General features: G+C 37.9%; 1 protein-coding gene across 23 annotated transcripts in view; it reads right to left on the bottom strand.

Moving 5' to 3' along the window:
- TCF4 (transcription factor 4) overlaps positions 1–27,452 on the bottom strand; it is a 412,360-nt gene that overhangs the window by 233,649 nt on the left and 151,259 nt on the right. For all 23 annotated transcript variants that reach the window (XM_055298211.2, XM_055298289.2, XM_055298308.2 and 20 more), the window contains 2 exons: positions 7,164–7,225; positions 4,106–4,202 (listed from right to left, as the gene is read on the bottom strand). In XM_055298211.2, the coding sequence (XP_055154186.2) occupies positions 4,106–4,202; positions 7,164–7,225 (159 nt within the window). The remainder of the gene's footprint in view (positions 1–4,105; positions 4,203–7,163; positions 7,226–27,452) is intronic.

Raw genomic sequence — 27,452 nt, 5'->3', positions numbered from 1 at the left:
TAATCATTAATAATGATAGGCAGTCACATGGAAGAAATGATTTATTTTCTCCAGATATAAAACAATGCATGGAATTCCAACTAAGGCAAAATGCAACCTGGCATGTATCTACACAATGAAAGCAATGAGTGAGTTCTTAGTAAATGTCAGGTAAAAGTATATGAATTGGTCAATGTAGGCAGTCAGTACTGACATCTCTCAACCCTGCCAACATCAAAACAAACACAAAGGCTATTCACACCTATTTAAAAAAAATTTAGGAGCTTGCTTTTTGTTTCTGTTAGTTAGGTTCTTCTTTAAAAGACTTACAAATATCAACCACTAAAACCCTGTATGACAGCTATAACCACAGACAGGAACACAGAACAATCCTATAACCCAAGAAATGTCATTAAGTCTTCTAGCATGATACATACATTGTGTGTATGGGTGTACATGTGTGTGCATGCATGTATAACCATACATGGGTGTTTTATTTACTTTAGGGATTCACAAACTATCAAATAGTGCAATTTTTCCACACATACAAGCTCATTTCTAAAAGAATAAATTAAAAAAAAACATTTTATTACTTTTTTTTGAGATGGGATCTCACTCTGTTGCCCAGGTTGGGATGCAATGGCATGATGTCAGCCCACTGCAACCTCCGCCCCCTGAGCTCAACAGATCCTCCATCCTTGGCCTCCCAAGTAGTTGGGACCACAGATGCGTGCCACCACGCCTGGCTAACTTTTTGTATTTTTGGTAAAGATGAGGTTTCACCATGTTGCCTAGGCTAAAACACTTTGTTACTCTTATAATTTATATCCCACTTTGCATAAATTTGAAATAGAGACACAAATGAACTAAGTTTTGGAATTTCAGTGCCAAATAGAAGTATTATGTTTAAAAATCTGTAAAATGCAAAACCATTCATGTGAAATCAAGAAGTTCAGACTTGTAATAATGGGTTTCGTTACCATAAAAGAGGTTATAAACAAATATACTAGCAATGCCTGTTATCATTTCCCTAAAATTGTATACTGCCGTAAAGAACAAAATATATAATTAATAATAATCCACTCTCAAAAGGAAAGAGTAGTCCCATACTTTTTTCTTTCTTTGCAATAAAATAAAACCTTACTAAATGAACAGTTCACCAAAAAAAAGGGAAAAAAATCAGGTCATCTGCAGTTAATAACTCTTTCCTATAAAATTAGTGTCACTTATTTCTGTAGCAGACGCCTAATTCAGTCACAGGCTTGATTGATTTGACAATAGAGAATCTGCTCCAATAAAGTGGCTGATTTATTTCTGATGCTATAGCTTTTACCCTGATGCGACATCACGGCAGAATTAAGTCTTTGAAACAGAAACAAATACTTTGTAGTTTTAACGAAAACCAGTTAAACATTCTGAAAGTGGAGACTGGAGTGTTGTCAAACACTTATGCTAAAGTCTACCACCTTCTTTTGGTAGAAGGAAAATGTCCACAAAGGTCACAACACGGGCTCTGGGTCTGGACACAAAGTGCGGTTTAGAACACAGCATATATGCTATGAGTTCAAACTGTCCCCCACACCAGTAGATCTTACTTGGTTTTTATTATCATTTGTAAATTAATTGTCCTTAATTTCTTGAAAATGATCTATCTTTTCTTTGTAAAGCTGTACCATAACACCAAATATGGCTCATCTGAAAAGTGGTTTCATTTTAAATCAACAGCAGCTTGGGCAAAATCAATGAGAATCTTTGTTCCCCGAATCTAGCCTTCAGATACGCAAGCCAATCAAGAAGGCATCAGGGATGTGAGAAATTACAGCGATGGGAAGAGTTTTTAATGCAGCATCAGAATCAATTCTCTTAAAAAAAAATTCTTCTTCTCTAAACTAAAAATGTAAGGTATTTCATACTTGTTTCAATGTCTTTTTCTCCCTTTTCCATTTTTTTTTTTTTTGCATGCCGCGCAATGCCCTCTCGCTCTGAGGGCGACTTCCCTGACCCCAGTCTGACACTGTGCCGTTAATGTCAGATAAACCATTTAGCCCAAGCACAATTCTTTTCTGTGCAAAAATCTGCTTGAGGTGGAAAATGTAGCAGTTTGTAAACAATAAAGAGCCATGTTTCAAACCAGACAGCTTATCTAACAGAGAAGTCCTTTCATTGGGAACAGTGGGTGGGGGCCTCGTGGACATAGTAGCATTTCCTATCACAATGCAGGAGACTGTCTTGGTCTCCATATTTAAGAGTTTAATGGGAAGGAGGGCAGACAGGATAAAAGAGCAAAGCTGACACGGATTTGCAGCCTAAACAACAACTAAGTGAAAAGAATCAGCTCTCTCCGCTCTAGACTGTCGGGCCACTTATATTTTAAATACTATTTGGATTGAAAAACTAATTTGATTTGTAAAGCAGTTGCCCATGAGGAAACATGAACAGAACAATCATTTAATCTGTTTGTACTTCTTGGTGTATTCTGTAATATTAATTTATCAAGTTGTTCTTTAGAGTTAAAACTTTTTTTCACATAGATAACATAAGCGTCTCACTATGAGTATTTATTTATTCTATTTTTCTTACTGTAGCTCATTAGAGGATCATTTTAGGATCCAAGGCAGTTAGTATATTATTTAGGTGCTACCTCTCAAGAGTATATTTTCAAACGCATCTTTTATTCTAAGTGCTTGTGTGGAGATAAATAGAGAAGCAAGGGTGTTAGAAATAACATCATAACTACTGACACTAAAGAGTCAAAAGCTGCCTTTTAAAATCTAAGTTGATAAATATATCTAGTCACCTGTATCTACATATCCTGAGAACAAGAAACAATGCACCTTTCTATCAACAACTGATAAAGAACTGGGATTCCTGTTTGAGTTACAATGTTAAAACGTAAGTATGAAATTTACTACTTTGAAGGCAAAAATAGCACAAAAATAAGAACATTCTATGACCAAAACCAACTTTGTGGTTCTCAAAGTTGGTAAGATACTCAAAGGCACAAACATATGATGTTACCCATTAAAAATCAGTTGCGAGTATTTATCTGCTTTGACTATTTTGTGTTAAATATCTGAAATCCATTTAGATGGATTTGATGGTGATTTTTCAAAGAACGCCTGAGATTCAAGGACCTGAAGTAACTGGTATAGCTTCCAAAGCTTAAAATCATGACATTCTTTAGAAGCATTTGCAGTTATGGTCTCAGAAAAATATAATCATCGCTGTGTGTTTTCCTTGGAGTGTTGTCCAACAGATTGTACCAAGAAATTTAACTTCACTTATTGACAGATTCTCAAGAGAATTTGGCCAGGTTGAGAGATTTACTAATATTGTTAAGAACTCATGTTTACTAGAACAAAGATCATTTTTTTTCAATCAAAACTAAAGTAGCCAGCTATTGGGACCTTTTAAGCCATTAGGAATCATCTTTTCATTGCTCAAGTTACTGCTGTTAAACAAACATCCCTACAGGGTAGCCAAAAGCAGAAAAACATGCTGAGGATGCCAGGATGAATGGCATGCCAGAGATTCACAGACAGCCTCAAACTAACAGGTAACTTGCTTTAGTAAAGCAGGATGGGGTCTGCCTAGGCCATTAGCACTAAAGTTCACGCCTTGATAAATACACAATCAGATTTTACAATTCAACTTGAATGCACTACTCTGATTTAAGCACACTAAGCCCATTAACACCATTTATTTTCATAACCCCTTTAGCAGAAATCACAGTTAACACTGACTATATATCACTGCCAACCAACAAGCCCAGTGATATTTTTATTCCAAATATTCACCACTTTGACTTCATCTACCTTAACTTAGGAAACTACTAATACAACATTGAAACTGTGGTCTGTGCTTTAGGTCTAAGGAAAACAAAATTTCCACGTAGATTCAGTATCACTAAAAGCATTTCATTCCATATGGTTGTAAAACTTAATCCTTAATGCACTATTACCAAACACAGACTGCCAATATCTCTCTGCAATTTAAGATTATTACAAGTGAACTGACTAAATATCCAAGTTTCTAAAAGCAGAACCTCTGTCTAGGACATGGTTTTACCTTCTATAGTAAAACATAAGCATTCAAAAAGTGTAAGTTAATTTAAAATGGGTCTTACTTTGTATTCTGGAATTGACAAAAGGTGGAGAGAGATTGTCATGTGATCCAAGGTCCCTGCTGGTCATGTGGTCATAGGGAGTCCCATCTCCATAGTTCTGTAAATAAAATGACAGTGTAAGTTATTATTTTATATTAATAAACAGCACATAAATAAACATAGCCCCACTACCAAAACTTCTCCCCTCCAAAGAAATTGGAGTCCACTATTCCCTCCCTGGAACTTCACTAGAAGGAATCTGCACTTTCACAGGTATAGTGGCCAAAAGAAAGCTCTAGAGTCTACGAAGTCCAAATTTTCCTCATAATAGCTGAGAAATCTTAGGAATAATAATAATGGTATCAACTGCATGGAGTTGTTGACATGATTAAATAAAATAGTGTATGTAAAACACCAGACACATATAAAGTATATTGCTTATGTTAAAAATTATTATTTTAATAAGGCCACATTAAAGCAAAATTGTGCCACAAGGGAAAATTAGGCATAGTATGCAATGAATTGCTTTTCAAAGACCAAGATAAAGCCATTCAAACAATAACATTTGGTGTTAGGATACTGAAGTTTCAATGTTTTATTATAGTTACTATTGTGGTTGTAAGAGAACTAGATTGTCACATAATTAACATACAAGAAAGTTAAGAATATTAGGATTTAACTATGATATGAACATCAAAACATTAGCATAAATTAGCATTTCTGGAGTTGTACAAAGTATATCACAAAAAACAACCAGTTGTAAAGAAGACAAATTTTGACAGAAATATTTCATTATTACAATTAGCTTATTGTTTTAAGGGGAATTTAAAATTAAAACAATGTTCTTAAGCTGTCCAGTTACTTAATTTTAATGGGGAAGTTTGATAACATGATAGGAAAGAGTTAAAATCATCTATACTACACGGTTCAACTTTCAGTCTACGAAAGTGCGTAAAGTGACCAAAAAGGGGGGAAAAAGTCACTCTGCTCAGCTGGTGGAACTGCCCATAAAGTCTAAGTCAAATTTACTCAGAGGTATCGGTTGCATGTGAGCCAAAGGGCAGAATCTGCCCACACAAAAAAGAGGGTTGCTGCATGAACAAGGAAAAGACACATCCCCTCAACCTTAAGGAAAACAACCCCGTTCTCAATCGCCTTTCCTCATGTATAACAATTAACTTGACTGATACTGAAATCTAATTCTGCCAAAATGTCGATCTATAAAAAGAGGCTACATTTTAAATACCCATCATAATACACTCACTCACTCTATACCAGGCATTGCATAATGCTGATTATCACTTATTAAGTGTCCTCAGCCTAGATAGTGTACTAAAAGCTTAATATATAGTATCTTATTTAATCCTCAGCACAGTGCTGTAAGGTAGACACTATCCCCATGTTAAGATGAAAAAAGAGAGACCTTGAAAGTCTGCCTGGGTATAAATCTGCCACAAATGATTTGTCTCATGCAAACTTCTGGATTTAGAAAATATAAATTACACTAAAGTGGTTTGAAATTATTCACCAATATATTCCTTGAGAAAAATGGCAGGACAGCTAACAAAAACCAAAAGCCAGTTAGTTTTAATCCTAAATTAAGATGATTCTAAACAGACCTTGTTTTCCGAAACACAATTAAAAGTACCATGTGTACTGAATGGAGAAATCATAAGAAATTGTGAAAATCTGGATGAACTAAACAATTGAGGGGAGTTCTATGATCTCCACTTGCTGTCAAGGGGAATGGATTTATTTCTGCAAGTGCAGACTGTAACATGAGGAGGAGGAAAGATTTCCTCAACCCATCCATATAAAGCATTAGAATGTCAAGCTCAACAGCTGGTGTAAGGGCTCACAAAGTTACTGGTAAGCTTAGAGATCCTGCTGTACCCTGAACACTAGACCAAAGATGACAATGCCAAGGACAGGTGGAAATGTCTAACTCTGATTTGCTGAAATGCCCTCATTTTGACAGCTTGATTACCTTCCCTGCCTCTTATGCCAAAATGGAACCTTCCCCCAACCCAAATTTGTGTGAACATTTACGGTAAAATGTTACCCTCCCTGCAGAATGCTTCATCGATATATAGCTGGTTGGGAAAGGAAGACATGCTGGTTTTACCATGTACACGGAGTGTACTTTTAATCTGGGGCATTATATGTACATCATAAAAACTAACACGGATTTTAAAGGGCCTAGTAATGATTCAGTTAAAGAAATTTCATACAAAATCATGAATATTTAAATTGGAAGAAACACAGATGATCCTCTGGCTCTACTTCCTCATTTTGCGAAATAGGAAAATGAGGACCCAAGAGGTGAAATGACATGCCCAAGATCATATACATACAAGAAACACATATTAACTAACCACCCACCCAACTCTTATTCCATGGTCTTCCTATTACATTCCTATTACATTATATTCCTTGGGTCTTCCCCAAGAAACAACCAATGCATATAGGAAAATTGTGGAGAAGAATAGCAAAAAGTTGAGAGCAAATAAATGAATGATCCAACTAGTGATCAAAGTCCCTACTGGTGGAATGATAACATGTCTACATAGTGAAATCAACTCAGATTCAGTATGTAGATTATACTGGTAGGATAGAACCTCATACTATATCTTTGGGATTATTCAGTAGTCTATTCACACCAATACATTATAAGGATATTAGGAATTTTTTTTAAGTTTTTCCATCCACAACAAATAGCATTATGTAATATGGATCAATAACTGACAAAAGAAAGACCAAATACGTAATGAAGGAGTTTTCTTCTGGTTAGCAGAAGTGGAACAGGTGTCAAATTGAATAACAGCATCCAATAAGAGAATGGGGGAAAAAATTCCAAAGTCAAGCTGATCCTCATTAAACTTAGTATGCACATATATGTGTGTGTGTTTGTGTGCGCATGCATGCCCATGCCTCTGTGTGTGTGTGTGTGTGTGTGTGTGTGTGTGTGTGTGTGTGAGAGAGAGAGAAAGAGAGAGAGAGAGAGAGAAACACACCTTCTGTTTGTCAATTTACATACGTGGGATGTCTGGCTGTGGGAGAAAAGATTAGATATACTTACCCTGGACGGGCTTGGATGTCCTCCATTCCCCCAGGACCCTGAGCTACTTCTGTCTTCTACATCTAGGGACAAGAGAAAAGTTCTTTAGGCTTTCTTGCAGTAATTTTTTTCTTTTTGTATATGCACTTTTAAATTAATGTTTCAAATTAATCTCCTGTTGCCTTTAATTAAGAACCAGGCACAGGGCTACCATGATGATAGTGGCTTCTGACCCATCTACTTAAATTAACTCATTTAAATTCACAGCAGAAATGAACTGGACCCTCAGGAACCAGAGGTATGAACATAAAAATTACTTCCATCCTTCACAGTGTTTGATAGCCTCAGTTTTTATAGATATGAAACTGTACTTAAAGTTTTATTACAATCTTTTGGATAAGTTTAAAAATGCACTAACATAACTTTAATGCAAAAAAAGTTAAATTAAGGTAAATATCCACACTAACACCTTTAGCATCCTCGCCATAATGCTCTTGGATCCTTTTTGTTCCATAGCCCGGGCTTATCACAGAAGACACCAGACATACAACAGAAAGTGACTGAGAAAGTATTCAGTAGTCTATTTCCACCAGCACATTACAGGGATATTAGGACTTAAACAAAACTTTTTTTTAGGTTAAGACAATACTGTCTCTGTCTTTCCTTTTTTTTTTTTTAAACTATACATACCATTTGGTCTACAATCCTTAATCTGGGCTTTGATATGTGGAAATGAATGTGGTTATTCCATTATAAAGCAATGTTGTTTTGATAGATGACAGTGAAAAGACCTACATGAACCATCAAAAAGTTGGAATTCTAAACTCAATACCAGCGAAGTTTTAATGTTGAGTAGATTACGAAATGTTCCATCCACGCTCCAAATGGCAAATACGCAGGATGGAAAGTCTAACAGCTAAGTTACCATATTAATTGCTTAAAACATAAAAGTGTTTTAAAGATCAGTCGCTCTATATTTAGAAATGGCTGTGAGATTTTTGATGAAAGGGCCTTCATAAGTATAAAAAGTTTCACTGTTATATTATTTTGATCACGGCTGATAACAGACGGCCATCACAAACACCCTCTGACAGAAGTGGAGGAGGAAGTGTGAAACTATGGTTCAGGAGACACAATCCCATTTATTGTGTTTCCTCACATTTCAGTGATACTGTTTATTCCCTTAATGCTCTACTGTCATTCCTTTTATTATTACTGCTATTTTATTATCAGCAGAAGTAATCATAGTATAATTAATTAATTTATTTTGGGATACAGTAGAGTACATGGTGTTTCAGAATATCTTAAGAGATAGAAAAGCAACAACAACTAAGTTATTACCACTAAATTAACTTCTCTCTCTCTTTTTTTTTAATGACAAGTATTATTTCACTTCCTTTTAGTTGGTGCTTCAGCAGATAACACAAACTGCAAACAGATGTCCCCTATGGACAGTTAAAATCAGTGCACTGTGAGCTTCAAGGCATGTCAAGAAAGCTCTCGGGACTGCACCAAGCCTAGAGAAAAGGTGTAAAACCTTCCCTAGATCTGCTGTTTAACAATCCAACATGCTGGCCTATCCTGTATATGTTGAACTAAAGCACACAAAGAAGCTACTTACAACCCTCTGGGATTCGCACATAAATAAATTTTGTAGCCTACATGGTTCTCTTAATTCTTAAACAAAAACCAAATATTTTCAGCCAAAATAAAAAGTGTATAAATAACAAAATCTCTCAACCACTGCAAGCTTTCAAAAGTCTGGCGCATCTTGACTTTCTTTTCACCTATAACAGCCAGCTTGGATTCATTTGAGAGATTTCTCCTCTTGAATTTGGCCAAAAAGTAATGGAGGAACAGATTTGAATCCCTATAAGTACCATAAGATTTCAAATTGTTTGGACTCATTTTATCTTTCCAATTTTAAAAGAGGATTTTAAACATGAAAAGTAGGCAGAGACTTGGAGGAAAGAGGACGCTATTGCCAGGTCAGTGGGGCTTTTGCATCCCAAAGGACATTTGGCAAAGCCACCCAGGAGACAGTTTTGGTTGTCACAGTTTGGGTGGCGCTAGTGGCATTGATCACATAGAGGCCAAGAGTTGCTATTAAATATCTCATAGATGCACAAAACAGCTCTCCACAGTAAGAAATACCCTGTGCAGGGCACAGCAGCTCACACCTGTGATACCAGCACGTTGGGAGGCTGAAGCAGAAGGATTGCTTGAGGCCAGGAATTTGAGACCAGCCTGGGAAACACAGCAAGATTCTGTCTCTACAAAAATTTTTAAAATTAGCCAAGTGTGGTGGAACATGCCTGTAGTCCTAGCTAATTGGAGGGGCCGAGGCAGGAGGATCCCTTGAGCCCAGGAGTTCAAGGCTACAGTGAGCTACGATTATGCCACTGCACTCCAACCTAGGCAACTGAGTGAGAACCTGTCCCTAAAAGAAATATATATTTTTGGTGTTCTGACGCCAAATAAAAATTGTGTTGAGACTAAGAAGCCCTGTGCTAGAGCAAAAGGAATCAAGTTAGAGAAAATACGTATTAAAATTTGATTTATAATTTAGTAAGAACTCTTACTAAATACACAGTTTTTCTTATGCACTTTAAGCCAGACTTGAGCTGGAATGTACCAAGAGACCTTCATATACATCTTCTTTCCACAGAAAAAAAGGAAAAGTAATGGTCAACCAAGCAGCCTGCTAATTAGCAGGCAGATAAAACACATCAAAACTTGAGTATTCCCAACTGGGCAATTTAAAAAGCGAGCAATCCACTAATTAAAAATGCTGGAAGTCTAGCTTTTTCAAAGCAGGTTAAATACTGGCTGGGTTCCTTCACAAATAGATTCCTGACCAATAGGATCTGACTGCTCTTTTCCCACCCTTTCCCATTTCCATCTTTCCCACTTCCTGACCTCACGCTGCTGCACCTTTCTTTCTTTGATTGCTCTCTGTTGAACAGGCTTCCCCTTCCCTTGGTCTCCTGCTCGATCTCGAGGATGAGGACAAATCACTAGCTCTCCCAAACCTAATAAATAGAATAATCATATGAATTCTAATTGTATTTTATCTTTGAAAAAAATCTATAGGACCGGTGCTTATTTATCCATATCCACAGAAGACACTATAAACTAGTGTCTTCTATAGCATGCGCAATGGTAATTCATAATGAATGTAAACATGTTACTTTGAAGTCATTTTCTTCCATCTTCCCTCTCCTTGAACTTTGTTAGGCCTACTCCTTAGTTAGCATTTCCTCAATAACTATTCCAGTGCACCACCAAGTGCATTTCAAAGTGTATCCGCCACCTGAATCACCTGTATGCCCATTTTTAAATTGGCTTATTAGGGTCCATCTCACATCTACTCAGTCTGGAACTCTGAGGGTGGGGCTGAGAAAATTGTTTTTAACACGTCCCCAGGTAACTTTTATGCACACAGGAGTTTGAGAACCACAGGACTACTCGACTGTAACACAAGACAAATGCATGCCCCACACCACCAACAGCAGCCTCTCTCACTCCACATCTTAAAATTCCTGTCTGGGTTGCTGGCTTCAGCAGCATTCAGTATACACCTCCATCACATGAGCATCCAAGAAGTTCTTGTCCAGACTCATTTTCATGTAAACCCTGCACGGGGCCTATACCTGGCCATTCCTTACTCCTGCTAGTGTACCAGGATACTGCACGCTCTTTTATACCACCATGTTTTTGTAACTGCTATTCCCTCTGCCTAAACTGTTCCTCACCTCTCAAAGAAAGAGTAACAGCTCACATTTGGTGAGCTTGAATGTATGTCAGACACTGCGTTAAACTCTCAAATGCCTTACTAGTATTCTGGTTTTATATATGAGAAAACTGAGCCTCAGATGGGTTAGAAAACTTGCCCAAGGGCTCAGGAAATGGCAGAGCTTGGACACAAAAGGAGGCTGAAGCTCTGCCCACTGCTGTAAAGGCTCCCCAGTAAGAATTTCACATCTCTCTCTAACCAGCTGAATGTTCCCTCCTGTCACTTCTCCCCACGCAGAGTGAATATATTTATTTTGGAGTTTATACCCACTCTTGTGTCCACAAACGATTACAGAACACATACAACACAAAATATATGAAATCAATATTTGAAGGAACCAAGCGACTGCAAAATAAAAGTAGGAGAACAGTAAGGCCAGAGGTATGATGAGTTTATCAAAATGCACACAGTGAAGGACTGGCTATTTGCTAGAGGTGGGTCAAAATTTTAGAAGCTATTAAGTAGACAAAGCAGAGAGGGAAACAAGATTCACAATAACCATCAGATAAAAACACACAAAGTGTCCAGGAGAAACATACCTAATCCTGGTATTAAGCCAGACAGAAAATACCTGTGAGCTCCCAACACAGAGGACAGAATGTCCCATAGCATTCTGTATCAACAGTACTCACAATGATAAAACTTGTATGGCTGGCTCAATACAATAGTTCAGCAAGTACATATAATTTACTATCCAAATAACCATGTGAATATATATACAGCTATAGAGCTACATATTTATATCATACCCAACTGTGATGTACGTTTCTTATAGGAAAGAAACATACTTGACACAAATAACATCTTGTGTGGTACTGTACAATGGTGGGCTCATTAGTTCTTTATTGAAATGAATTAAAACAGCAGAAAGTGAAAAGACAATATTGTGGTATGAGAAGTGTTTACATCTAGAGGTGAGACTAAACAATATACAGGAAATAGATGTGTGAAATCCATTAAGGCAACATAGTGACAAATGAAAAACTGCCTGGGATGAACTGCTGAATCTATTTAGTTCTCGCCCCTCCCTTGTTCTGTTGCCACCCTTTTTCCAAGATGGGAGAATAAAGAGAAAGATAATAGCCCAGGCAAAAGGAAAGGAAGAGAGCAAGTAGATGATAGAAATTCCTGTTCCAAAAGATTGAAATGGGCTCAGTTGTTCAAGATTTTTCTAATTTCTTATTTTACCCTAAACTAAGATAGATTTAGTAACTCTTCAATCGGACTGCTGGCTGCTTTGGGAGGCAATCTGAAAATCCACAAATTTTCATCTTATTTGATTCATTTTGCACGAGTCCCCTCTACAGTGTCTGACATATTGGCTGGGTGCAATGGTTCATGCCTGTAATCCCAGCACTTTGAGATGCCGAGGCGGGCAGATCAGTTGAGGTCAAGAGTTTGAAGCCAGCCTGGCCAAAATGGTGAGACCCCATCTCTACTAAAAATACAAAAATTAGCCGGGCCTGGTGGTGGGCGCCTGTAATCCCAGCTACCCAGGAGGCAGAGGCAGGAGAATTGCTTGAACCCAGGAGGTGAGGCTGCAGCAAGCCAAGATTGAGCCACTGCATTCCAGCCTGGATGACAGAGCGAGACTGTCTCAAAAAAAAATAATAAATAAAGTATTTGACAGATCAGTGCCAAAACACAACAGTTTGGGCAGAACTATGACCAAATACTCTATTTAGGGGAAAGATGTTCAGACATAATTCTTACCTTCTGCGATTTCCCATCCACATTCATTAAACTTGTAATCCGATTACTCACAGCTCCACTTTGCTCTTGTGGTCAGCAAGATCAAAACTATCAGACAGACTAGACAAACTTTAGAAAACACAGCACTGGGAGTTGGGATAAAGAGCTGGATTTCAGCAGGGACTCTGCAGTGACCAGTTCTCTGGTCTGAGCAAGTCACTGGCCTCTCCGTACTCATTTTTGTGAACTACAAAATAAGCAAGTTTTATTTCCATTCTTGGAAATAGGGCAGGCTAGTATATTTGGACAACTCTCCCACAGAAAACTAAAAATGATGGATAACAGTTTTTTGAAAAATTTTAAAATACTGAGCAGACAAGATAACAAGGAATCACAGAGCCAAAATCAAAGTGAAGGCTGGAACCTAGGGAAGAAGAAAACACATTTTTTGCTCTGGGGACATTTGTCAACCTTGAAAATGTAATGGCCTCTTGGGTCAAGGAGAACAGAAGTGAAAACCCAAGACATACCCCAAAATCAATATTCTAACAGAAGATAAGGGGATGATAGTATTTGCAAGATTAAGGAGTTATTGTTAAAGTAAATGAATTAACTAACATTTGTTAAACACTTAGGAAAGTACTTGATCTGTAGTAAATATCTACCATAGTCACCAATATTTATCATGAGTGCCTAATTTAATAATACCCTCCAATACCTAAGAAAATCTGAGCCTTACATTTTTATGACTCCTTGTTCTGCTAAACAGGTCAGTGATTTTTAAATACTCTCCTGGATCTTAGAAACACCCAAAACGTTTAGGTTAAACAATCCTACCTTCTCCATGACCCTGTATAACACCATCAGAGTGAGAATTCAGTAAGCATTAGATTTATTCAATGGCTTAGTTTACCATTAGAGTATTCTCTTTATATCTCAATGTATTTCTATGTGTAATACACAAATGACAGGTTGTCAGAAGTTATGTATGCTGATCAGAGTCCCAAGCTAAGAACACAGACTAAATACCATGTAACTTTAAGGTTGATTTGAAATAAACAAGTATGAGAGTTACCTAGATTGATTTGACGTAGAGCTGTGTAGCTGTCCTTTCTATACTCTGAGCCTATAACATGCCAATCACCCAGGACCCTAGAGTTTTATGAAATCAGAAAAATGCCTAAAATGGTATTTTGCATTGCTCTAAGTCTACAGATTCCTGCTCTTGTAGAAATATACTGATTTCTTAATAAAAATTTCAACACATTCAGAATGCATTCAGAGATAGGATGTTAAGTTCTTCCAGGAAAGATAATCATTCTGAAACACAATGAAGTCTACACTGCCTCAAAACCTTCTCCCTGCAACCACAGACACTATTAAATATCCTCCACACCATTATGGAGACTCACAAACTGCGTACATCTGTGGCTCCTACTAATTTCCTAGTCCAGGAAGAACCCTTGGCTGAGCCCTCACACAAACTGAGATGGCATATGCTCTCCATCAGTGCCAGATGAATTTAGAGTTCAAAATATTTCATCAGCAAAGAGCGTGTTAAGGATGTGCACATTTTCATTAGCACCCAGTATAATAAGAGCTCTAAGTAGAGTAATTTGAAGTCAAATTTGAGTACTATTACGGACATAGGAAGAGTTGAGGAGATTCAAATATTGACAGACGACATCCACACAAGCATGATTGTTTCTGTTTTCTATTAGACATAAGATATGGTGCTTCAGAATGAGTGATCTGGGCACTAACAAGAAACTTGACAAGAAGCTTCCAGCACTTCCCAAATCTGACTAAGCAAAGAATGAGGGTTGTGTCAATGCTTCCCACACAAATGTTAAGATGTGTCAGGCCAGGTGCGATGGCTCATGCCTATAATCCCAGCACTTTAGGAAGCCGGGGCAGGTGGATTATGATTTGATTACTCAAAGCTCCACTTTGCTTATGTGGACAGCAATCAAAACTATCAGACTAGAAAAAGTGAGGCCAAGAGTTCGAGATCAGCCTGGACAACATGGCAAAACCCATCTCTACTAAAAATACAAAAATTAGCTGGGCATGGTGGTGCACACTTGTAGTACCAGCCACTTGGGAGGCTGAGGCACTAGAATCACATGAACCCAGGAGGCGGAGGCTGCAGTGAGCCAAGATTGTGCCACTGCACTCCAGCCTGGGTGACTGAGCGAGACTCTGTCTCAAAAAAAAAAAAAAAAAAAAAAAGATATGTCAAATATAAAGAATACAGACCTGGGCTTTCCATTTTCAGATGACTGCTGTCAACTCTGGCTTTCTCAGAGCTAATGGATTTCCTAACCAAATAAATCTGAAACTCAAAGGTCAAGCATGAGATCATCTTATAGTATTTTTCATATGATAAGAAAAGTTAAAGGGTAGATATGCTGGTGAGAAAGTATAGTAGGAAAAATTTGTTCGCAGACAATTACTGCAATATTTTAGCCTTAACATCCAACTTAAGCTTCCATTAATAAGTCCTTTAAAACGGTATTATTTTCCTTAAGTTCAAAATAAACTGTTTTTCAAAAATGAACACTAAATTTTTGCTGCTTAAGATATGGAGTTAATTCCATTGTGTGCTGTTATAAACAGGGAAAGCATCTTCCTATAACATAAAATTCAGATAATGAGAAAGTAACAAAATGAAGTGGGTAACTGTTATGTTACAAATATGTCAGTGGTGTTCCTTATATTGAAACATAAATCTTTTTGGAGCTCAAGGTGGTAAACAGTTAAATTATGCAACTGAACCAAATGTACATTGAAGCCTATATATTAATTTATATATTTGGAGGTGTCAACGATCATCTAACTTGAATCATACCCTAGCTTGAATATATAATGTGAAATGCTGAGAGATGAGTGCCATTTAGCAACCTTTCAAATGTATGGGACTGGCTAGCTGGGGTCTTCCTCTTGAAGAGAAGTTAGTCGTTTGGGGATCCTACCTTTTTAAGCAATATCCTACAAATAAGAGCCATGAATAACTCAAGCAAGAGTATAACGTGAACTATATATACCTTCTCTGACTTTTCAAAATGTGACCAATCTAAAAGCACTTAAAAATCAGTCTTAACTAAGACAGTTTTCTTGGAGAGTAAACATTTCGAATCGGGTGAGAATAACAATTGGAAGTAAGTTACCGTATCTGAAGACTTTGAAAAAAAAAAATCAAAGTACCATCTAACTTCAACATTACACAGATAAGTTTCAAAGTACTTAAATAAATGTGAAAATATTGCAAGGAAGTTTTTAAGTAGGTGTTTGTTACCTCCTAAAGACATATCGTCTTCTAAAGACATATCACAGAGCGCGAGAAATAAAAGGTAGATACTTCAGAAAACAAAGCGTTAAACAACTAAAGAATGCATTTAAGAATATGCTTCATTTCCTAATAAAACTGAATATATAGTCTGATAATGTCTACATGTAATTATATGTGTATTTTTCAAACCATACATGTAATATTTATAGTGCAAAATCCATAATATTGTAATGACTTCAGATATACAAATTGGTATTTAAAATGCCTATTTGGTAAATAATTTATTGAATTTATTCTTGGGAAAGGTTAGCCAACATGAAACATGGAATCGTTTCCTCTTTTCTTCTTTTCTTTCCTGATACCTCTTTTCTCCCGAGGGTGCCATTTGTGAGGTTCTGAGAAGGGGAGGCTGGCTTAATTGAAATATTTGTAGGCTATAATTGCTCTGCCTAACCACAATGGTCTACTTCTCCCAAACGGCATTCTTTCCTCTTGCTTTCTCCTTTTTCTTCTATTTCCTTTTATACTTTAACAAAATCTACCTCTCCTGTTTGTTTTATTGTCATCATTTCCTATCCCAGATGCTTGAGTAATATTGGTGAAGTCAATAGTTTTACATATTCAAAACCCCTCCCTAAAATCCAGTTTTCCAGCACAACCCCTTTTGCTTAAAATACCACTCCCATAAACTGATTTTCACTTTACCCTTTCAACATGGCAATCCTTCCACCTATGTTTAACACTGCAGCCTATGACCTGGCAATGACAAATGATCAATCTTACATGTTATCTTCAGGGGTCATGTCTTAGTTTTAGGCCAATTTTCTCTGTATTTAGGCTCAAATGTGCAAACCACACTATATTACTCTGCAAAACATCAATGAGAAGGCTTAATTAAGTAACACTGACAGATAAATCCATTTCTTTCATAGTAATCAAATCAAAGCAGGTTGACATAACACAGGAACTTAATACAGTTATTCCCTTGTAATTGGAAAAAGGCCCTTTACTTCTCATTAAAGCAATCTTCTGGGTACTGGCATAATAAGGAGACTCAGAGCTTTCATACTGCCCTATAAAAGTCTCAAGATACAGACCCCTTAAGCAAACAAGCTAGATTATCTAATTCCTTGATCACAGCAGAACATACAGTTTCTACTGTTTTAAACTACTAATTCTTTATCTCTCCTACAATTAAAAAGAGGTAAATTAGTATCAAACACATATAATGAAAATCTGTAAAAATGCATAAACTGTTTACAGTTGTATAAATCTACCTCCACATGTATTTGAAGGGAAGCAGTCTGTTAAAATGAATTTGAAGTACTCTACACATGTGAAATTGTAATAGCTTGGATCATGGGAAAATCTATTTTACTCCATGGGTTCAATAGGACATGTATTGCCTAAATTTACAGTGTGCTACTCAACCATACAGTACAACCTTGTTCATCAGAATTGTAAGAGAATGAATGTTTTAGTAAAGCATTTAATTTTTGTGGTATGAAAAAAATATTAAGCCATCCGGTCAACTGTAGGCTGCTCTTACTCATTTAAACTCCAGAAAAAGTACGACAATATTATACCATGTTCATATCCTCAAACTAAATAAAATAAATTTTCACTCTTTCAATTCCAATTTTGAGGGTGTTTCTATTACTTATTTATTGGCACCTGACCAATCTTGAAATGATTCCAGCAACTCTTTCTGAAATTTATAATCTAGGCAGTACATGGTGATCTCCAAATGGTGGCTGACTACCCAAATACTCCAAGGAACCTCATAAAAAAACACAGATATCCTAGCCCCACCTGGGAACTGATCAAGAAAAGATGAAGGGTTGAAGTCAAGGAAAATGTATAATTTTTTCATTCTTCCCATGTTTTACTTTTTTTTTTAAGTTTTGGGGGTTTTGTTTGTTTTGTTTGTTTTTGAGACAGGGTCTCGTTCTGTCACCCAGGCTGGAGTCCAGTGGCACAAACACAGCTCACCACAGCCGCAACCTCCCAGGCTTAGGATATCCTCCCAATTCAACCTCCCAAGTAGTTGGGACCGCCACACCCAGCTAATTTTAAAAGTTTTTAATTACAGTGCAGTTATAATTATATAATATGTTGCTTCTGAACCATTTGTAAGTTGCATCAATTATATCCTTTTACCCCTTAGTACTTCTGTGTGCACTTCCTAAGAACAAAAACAGTACTATTATCAAAATCAGATAATATACTGTGGGTACTTAGATCCAATCCATAATCCATATTCCAATAGGGCACTTCCTCCATCTCCGGTAGAAGACAAAGTCCAGGATCATGCACTGCACTGAATTGTCTATCTCTTTTATCCATCTGAATGAGACATAATTCCTCAGTCTTTTCTTTCTGTGATATTAGAATTTTGGAAGAATACAGGCCAGTTATTTTATGGAAATGTTTCTCAATTTGGGAGGATCAGATGCTTCCTCATGATTATATTCCAGTGGATATAATACTACAATAGTGGTCTGGTGTCCTTCCCAGGACATCACTTCCAGAGCCCCTTGGCATGTTGGTCTGCCCCTCATGTGTTATGCCAATTTTGATCACCTGGTCAAAGTGGCATGCAAATCCTGCAATGTATGATTATAATTTGTCCCTGTTGAACTAATCAGTAATCTATGGAAAGATTCCTTAAGAACATTCAAACTAATTTTTAAGTATGTGCTTATTGAAAAAAATTAAAATACAAAAATGTATAAGGTAAAAAGTGATAATGCCCTCAAGTCTCACTTGTACCACTCTTAGACGAGCGATAGCCCATCACAGCTTCCTATTTCCTTACATATCCTCACGTCTCTGATCAACTGGTTTTGACAGCCGCAGAAATGTAGGGCAATAAATGCTAAACTTGACTGAAGTTTCTGTTCTATTTGAATTGGTAAGAAATATTCTTCAATCGTTGATCATCTAGTGACATTTCAATGCAGACAATGATTAGTTGTAGCCCTGTGACCTAGGTGGGGGTGGGGAGGGCAGGAACAAGAATATATTCAGGCATATTTTACTATTAATTTTGAAGGAATTTGGCCAAGATGAAGACAAGATGGACTGATCCACTTGTGAATTAATGCAATGTATAAAAGGCAAGTTAAAGAATCAGTTTTGGAGCCATGCTATCCTAACAGGCTAGTCGATGCCTCCTCCCACCACATTCTGTAAACCATTGTGTAAAAAGGAGACCTGCCATTGCAGAGCACTTCCCAATTAAATTCAAATGCAGAGACAAGCATACTCATGACACAGAAAAATTTAGTGTGGTTTCCATGGGCTGACGTACGAAAAAAAAAAAATTGGAAACATCTAAAATATTTTAGAAGGGAGAGATAAGTTGCCACTTTTAAAAGAATATATTCCCACATTTAGAGAGCAGGTATACAAATGAACTAGCCACCCTCACAAAGCGAAGAGTGAAGGGTGACCCCAAAAAAGACTGTGAGAGGAACTTTGCCATTCAATACAGCATAAGCATATCATAAAATATCGAGTGAGTTAACTTGTTATAACCAATACAACGTAGAAACAGTCCCTTTAACCTTTAGATGAAGCCCTTGTCGTTTTTTTGTTGTTGTTGTTTTTTGTTTTTTTGTTTTGAGATGGGGTCTTGCTCTTCATCTAGGGTGTATGTAGTGCAGTGGTGCAATCAGGGCTCACTGCAGCCTCAACCTCCCAGGCTCAAGCAATCCTCCCACCTCAGCCTCCTGAGTAGCTGGGACCACAGGCACACACCACCACACCCAGTGAATTTTTTGTAGAGACAGGGTCTCACTATGTTGCTCAGGTTGATCTCCGACTCCTGGGCTCAGGCAATCCTTCTGCCTCAGCCTCCCAAAGTGCTGGGATTACAGGCGTGAGCCACCATGCCCAGCCTACAGCCCTTGTCATTTTATAAACTGAACAGTGCTGACATATTTCAACTGTAATTTATAAAGGCTGAGAAAATGTTCTTCACAATTCCACTTCAGCCAAACGCCTGGCAGACATTGGCAAAGGTTTCTCTTACTTGGGCTTATAAATGTGTGTGTGCATGTGTGTGTGTGTATAAAATCAGCATACACACACACGATACACAAACTTGCATTTCCTAATACTTTCTTGATATTAATGATGGTGTTTAAAACAGTTCCCATATGTCACAACTTGTTCAAATGATACCTCCTTATTTTTTATGAAATTGGTCAGACAAGTCTGACTGGTCATTTGGTCTCATGACAATGTAACCACAATTTTTAATTATGCTTTCTGCTTCCTATTTTTTATATACTCATCTCATTTAAAATGCTATATCTGGAATCATTTAAAATATAAAATTGAGATCAAGAGAAGTTACCTACCTAAACACGAGCAGACTAAAATCATTTTTCAAAAGAGGAAAAAACAAAAATCACAAGAAAATTGGTAGATGCCCTATATAAAAGAGGCTATTTTGCATAAGACATACTTTCACCCTTTCATGCTATTACGATTACCTGTTTAATTCTAACAGAGAAGAGAATACTTGCTAATGTTCACAAGGAATACTTGCTGAAAGAAGAAAGGTGTACGGTGTTATAACGACCGAGTTTCCGCAGCTAGTAACATACATTTTAAAACCATGTCAGCAATGAAAACAAAACTGTGAGTCTCCCCTCTGTGTGTCCTTTTTCACAGGGCAGTGCCCAGGCACACTGCAACACCATTTCACCACCAGGGCACACACAGTTGCCATCAGTTTAAGAAACGCCCTGGACTTTGCTAGCAGGACAGGTCTATGAGGAAAAAATGGACCAAGGTTTCCTCCAAACCACACTGCCTCCCTTACTTTCACTTTCAGGTTCTATAAAACATGTTCACTACTCAAGTAGTGAAAACACATCTGCCTTACTTTACTAGCCCAGCTGTTGGGGGTAACACCTGAAAGAGATAAGAACGTATCAACTGATGATTTCTTAAGTTTAATCACATCAAATTCCTGGGAATAAGCATTTTTGGTTCTAGTAGGTCTGCAACTTCTATGTATCCTGCCTTTTGCCCATCTGATAACTAGTGGAATACCGGTCAGAAAGAGATGAGCTGCTCTGAGGCACTGGTCTTACCAATTGGCAGTAAGTGGAATGGTAAAAAGCTGTAACTCTTCCTCAGGAATGGAAGAAATGTCATTAGTGTGAAAGGAGATAGAGGCAAAGACCTGAAGAATGACAATAACCAGGCATCTTGAGAGAAAACAAGAAGCAGGGAAGGGGTTCCAGGAAAGCCCGAGCTGTCAGTAGAGAATAGTGATTTATCTGATGAGATTAGCAGACAGTTTGATTAGAAAAGATGCCTTTTTAACACAGCAAAGATTGCAATGTTACTTTAAGATTTGTTGTAGGAAAAAGCCGTGCCTGCCAAATGTGGTCTGTAACAGCACAGGCTAGCCATGAGTGATACAGTGGGAAAATAGCCACTAAGCCAGATTTTATTTGATTTGTACTGATGATTTTTATTAGAATACATGGATCATTGCTTCAACCTTTCCATGTAAAACCAGATCAAATTCAAAAACTCACACATCAGTCACCTAACCTTATGTCATTCCTTCTGCTTTACTCAAGTTGAGCCACATTTCAGCTGATCTGTCCCTGATAAATTGTTCAGCTACTCAAAACTGTTGGGCCAAATTCTGGGAGGCAAGTGGTACACAAAAGAAACCGCGAAATCTGCAGTTACAAGTAAGAAACCTACAGAAAAGAAATACATCAAGCTTCCGAAATGCAGAATGAATTCAAAACAATATACAGCCATGCAAAACAAGACAAAATGAATTATCCTTATTGTACCAAATGAGTTGTAATTTGTTTGTAAAAGGCCCCCACTTCCCCCAGCTTTTTTTTACTTAAGCCCTTTTCAATTCAAGGCACTGTAAAGAATTTTGCAACCAGAGAAAGTCCACAGTTCTGTGGCATAAGGAGATTTAAACTGCAACAAACAGTTTTAAAATTAAAAATGTTCAACCTTTAAGGTGAAAATTATAAATGTTAAATATTACATTGGTGGGAAATCTCTGTATTATTTAGAAGAATTGCTTCATTAAAAGGAATGAAGTTTAATTACATGAAATATGGCAATGGGTTTCCAAAGAAAAAGTGCCAATAACCTACTTCCCACCATTTCTTTACCTTTTTTGTTTTTGCATTAACATTTTCCCTTTCTTCCTCAAACATTGCAAGTTTCATTTTAAACCTGTAACCAAAACTTATGTCCATTTCTAGTTAACAAATCAGTTCCATCTTCATGATTTCCTTTAGTGTCCCAAACAACTCCGAAATGCAAGTTATTATTTTCTCTTCAGAGAAGGTAAATAACTTCCCCAATGACAGGCCATCAGCAGTCCAATGAAGACATGAAGACCCAATATCTTCACTGGTCTGCTGATGGCCTGTCACTGGGAAAGTTATTTATATGTGGCTCATGCTCAACCTCTGGAAGACACTGGATTTTATCAAACACCCAATACCTCTGAAAACTAGTGGTCACCAAACTTGCAGGCCTCTGGTGTAACCCTCTGTGGCTAAAGCCAGGCTATGTTTTCACCAATCCCCATCTCTTTCTGCCCCTGACCACCTAGGAATCTGAAATTCCCCATCCTCCTTTGCAGTCATGGGATCATATGACTAGGATTTGGCCAATAAAATGTGAGCAGAAGTAATACTTGCCTTGTCCAGACCGGGCCCTTAAAATTTCCCATGTAATCGTCTATGCACTCTCCTTTTCCTCTTTGATCAGCCTGATACCAGTATCTAGTGAACTCCAAGGTCCTAGGGGATAGCAGACCTGGGCCATGGAAGAAGCCAGGCTAGGACCAGAGCCCACCAACATTGCTCTGTGAAACCAGAGGGTAATAACCCTCTGCAGTGTTAAGCTACTGAAGTTTGGGGATTGTTTGTTCCAGCAATTAGCATACCCTGACTAATGCATCTTCCAAAACAGACTTCCGTGAATTCTGGCGCTATGATTCTATCTTCCAAGTAAAGCAAACATACGCAGTTAGAGCTGGCACCAGTCAGAATTGTGAAGCAGGGGAAACTGGTCTTTGAACTATCCTTCTTTCCCTTTCAGACTTGTTTTCCCCTCTTAGCATTTCCTCCCTCTGAGCACCAAATGTTCTCAGGCTGCTCAGTCTCGTCTGTCTCAAGAAAATAGACTCAAGATATTCATTATCCATTCTTTCTCTTAACCATTACCTTTTGAATACCACCCATGGTGGTGTGGTGAGCTGCCTGCTACCTGGGCAATTCTGAAGAAAGTCTTTAACATCTCACATTGAATGTATCCTCATCTGTAAAATGGGAATGACTGTATTTACCCTCCAGTACTGTTGTGATGATTACAGACAACAAGGAAAATGTTACCATGGAACCTGGAACACAGTAGGAACTCAAAAAAAAGCAAGGGGGCGGGGGGAGAATACTATGTGTATTACACTTATTGTTATGGTCATAGCATGGTATTTGACACCAAAAGGATACAAAATGTACATAAAATAGGATGCTTTCTCTCTGAAATATATAATCTAGATTGGGAAGAAAATCCTACGAAAATAAAATACAGTATTTGGTTACTAAAACAAACATAGCAGAATTTTTGAGAAAGGTGAGTTATATGGGCTAGAATCAACACTGGCAAGGTACTGGTGATTTAGGACAGAGTGATATTAAATTTCAAAGGGGCCTAACAGAAAGGTTCATGATTAACCTAAGGGAATAAACTGCTACACCTCAACATTTTTCATGTCACATTGTGTAAGGTGGTGCCCTGTTCCCGGTCTCTTTATTGATTCAGTTATTAATTCTGTGTCAACCCTGATACAGATGTCACTAAAATCAAACAAACTCTAGTATAACAGTGGTGGGAGACAAGGATTGATTTTACTTTGTACAAAATCTGGCATAGGCCAGGCGTGGTGGCTCATGGGCCGGGTGCGGTGGCTCACACCTGTAATCCCAACACTTTGGGAGGCTGAGGCGGGTGTTATCACTTGAGGCCAGGAGTTTGAGACCAGCCTAGGCAATATGGTAAAACCCTGTCTCTACTAAAAATACAAAAAATTGCTGGGCATGGTGGCAGGCACCTGTAATCCCAGCTACTTGGGAGGCTGAGGCAGGAGAATCACTTGAACATGGAAGGCGGAGGCTGCAGTGAGCCAAGACTGCGCCACTGCACTCCAGCCTGGGCAACAGAGTGAGACTCCATCTCAAAAAAAAAAAAAAAAAACACTGGAATGTATCTAATTTGGAAAGAAGGAAAGCAGTGGCTTCCTGGTGAGCTCTCCGGCATTATACGTGTATTTCTCTAGCTCCATGTTCAATTTTGTAACACACTGGTAACTCAGAACTGGCACAATGTTGGGAGTATTTACACCATGGAAATTGGCAAACATGACAAATAATGGCTTTTATTCTTTGAAAAAGAGGTTATTAAACATTTACCACCATATCAATGAAAACAATCATTCATTGTGAGGTATTTGTACTCAAATTGCTTCATTTCACTTTCACAGCCATTACTCAGGTAGACTGTATTATCCTCATTTTACAGATGAAAAATCAGGCCTCACAATGGTAACTGATTGGCAAGAAATCCTGTTGTATGTGCTCCCTGCATGAAAAACCAGGTTGTTTACAAAAGTGAAGAACACCTGGATTTCTTTTTGTCAGTATATCAAAAAGATATTCCCATGAAGACAGAAAGCTATACTTTAAAAACATCTAAATTCAGGCAGTACTCCTCCCAAAACCTTTAATTTTCTACTCTGCTTCATTTTGTTTCTCTACTCATGTAACTCTTCACTTAATCAATATAAACTTCGTTTTTACCACCCTGACTTCTAGACGTCCCATTCAACATTTTGGACCTATGTCCTTCCAAGAATTACCCCTTAACAATGTCTCAAGAAATAGACTTGTGCCTAATGAATGGGATATGTTGTGAACAATCTTTTAATCAGTGATTCTTCATACACCTGTTCTCACCAAGGTAGTCTATTCCATCTTGGGCTGAGCTATAGTTACAACGAGCAAGTATGGGTTTAGAAAGAGCTGGGAGACTCCTTGAATTCAGATGAGGTTTCTGACATTTATTCGATAATGACTGTTGTCAACAGCTAGCATCAGGATTGGAGAAGGGCCTAGGGGTGAGAAAAGCCAGAAAACTTCAACAGGTATCAGATGCAACCTGAGATCCAGTGGATCTACCATATTAGCAAGGACAAAAAGGTTCTTTGTACCCCTCACCTCTGACACTTCCATGTCAACTTCACCCTAAAGCAGGCTTCTCTCATGGTCATAGGATTACAGATACACTTGCTTCCTCATTGACTTTCAATGGGAGCAAGTTCAGTCTATAAAAGAGCAAAATTCCTGCTGAACTTTGTCCTGATTGGGACCATCATGGAACAATCCCTAAAGCCAAAAAATACCATGCATGGATTTGCTTAGGCCTGGATGACCCAGATTAATCACCGTGATGAGAGGGATAGGATTACCTTGATTGTTTTAGTCCAGTCACAGTAGTCCACCAGGGATGTAGTGATCCCACACAAATCACACAGATAGCACACACTGGGGAAGGAGTAGAGTATACAGTAGTGAGACAACCACAGTTGGAGACAGCGCCCCAAGAACCACTGGCATATGAATAGTGTACAGTGTATTGCTTAAGAGGTCTTTGTGAACAGACATGCAAACTTCCTCCTTCAGATACTTCAGTCTTCCTATTGATGTCAGGATTAAAGCAACTTTCTTAATTGTGAACATCAAGGTCATCCTGATAACATACCCTCACGCCCTCCTGTTCTCTCTTCCAGTTACCTTGATTGCCTTTGACAACACTCAAGTACTTCATTGGCCCTTCTGCTGTAGAACTTGAACACGTGGTTCCTCAAATATAGTACTTTCCTCCCAACTCCCACCACTCCACTTTCCTACTATGACTATTTCACTCCTGTATCAACTCTGTTGAATCATCATTTCCTTGGGTCAGCTTTCCTTGTCTCCCCTGACTAGCAATAAATGTCCTCCTCAATCAAGTGTCTTGTCCTTCTCCTTCATTGGACTTGTCATAGATGTAATTTTACATTTTTAGGATTATCAAGTAATTTCTTGCCTACTGAAGAATAAGCTGCATAAACACAAGGGCTGCGTCTGGTTTGTCTTCCATCCCACCCTCAGTACCCAGCACGGGGTAGGGGCAATAAGGTGTCCTCTGCAACTCTTGGTGAAATGGATGGCTGTGTCTTTAGCCCCTCAAAAGGGCTGTCCATACAAAATATATCCAAAATGCCAGCTGCATTCATAAAGTTACGAACCATTCTGCAGAGCTCCTGTGACTTTGAGAAGAATATCTAACATGATGAAAATGTATAATGAGTTTTCACCTTGTCCACTGTTAGCTAGAGAAACTACAACCACAGGTATGCTATAAAGGTTAGCTTGGCACAATACATCTTTTCTCCATAATTTAAATACTCGTTCGTTTCACAAATATGCAAGTACAGATTAAGATTCAGCAAGAAATATGCAGATCAGTCCTCTTAACACATTGAAACACTTCACTTGCCAGTCACATGACCAGATGGAGTTAATGTACAAGTCTCAAGCTCAGTGATTTCTATAGTAAAAATGCAGTGAAACAGTCAGGCTTCATGTATGCCTTATCCCCTGACAGAAATAATCTCTTATATGGTCATTGTAAAGGGAAATATTTGCCTCTTTATGCTCACTTTGATATGCACCCTAGTGATTTGATACATATTATATAATCATTGGCCTCAGGACAGAGGAGAAAACAACCGTTACCTCTACAGTGAAACAGCTTTCGGTGATCAGGTGATAGCAAGATAGAAAGTGGGTTAGGCATTCTGCGTCACTTACTTGGATGGCAGTTACAGCTCAGCATTTTTTGGAAAACCTTTCCCCTGTAACCTCCCCATTGATGAACAAGAGTATCATTAATATTTAAAGTTCTGCTTCATTTATAATAACCAGAACCACCACGCTAACAATAAATACCCTAGAGCAGTTTACTGCTTTAGATTTTTCAAAGCACTTTCATGCACAGTATTTCATCTTCCTTTACAACTTTATACATCAGAGAAAGTCAGGGCTTGGTCCAAGTCCTCAAGGCAAGTTATTGGAAAAGCTGGGAGGAGAACCTATAATTTCTCCTTTCAACCTCTTTCCAAACTGCCTCTTACCCATTTTCTTATGTTATGAGAGAGAAGTGACATCTGCAGAAAATGGAACTCCAAATTTGGATGAAAGATGTTCTCTGTAGAAAAAGTTAACTTTCCTCTTTCAAATTAATTATTCAGAATCCCAATTTCCTAATTATAAGGGCTTTTCTTTTGGGTTAAATATGCCCCACAGAAAATCACAACGGTTTAAATTAATACTGACTCTGAGAAGCATTTTAAATTCATTTTCATAGACTTTTTTCCTCTTTCTCTACCCAGAAACTTAGAGAATATGTTTAAATTAAA

Source organism: Symphalangus syndactylus, chromosome 1, assembly GCF_028878055.3.
Source record: "Symphalangus syndactylus isolate Jambi chromosome 1, NHGRI_mSymSyn1-v2.1_pri, whole genome shotgun sequence".
Classification (NCBI taxonomy): Eukaryota; Metazoa; Chordata; class Mammalia; order Primates; family Hylobatidae; genus Symphalangus; species Symphalangus syndactylus.
The sequence above is the reverse complement of the archived record's forward strand: the minus strand, read 5'-3'. Positions and strand labels throughout refer to the sequence as shown.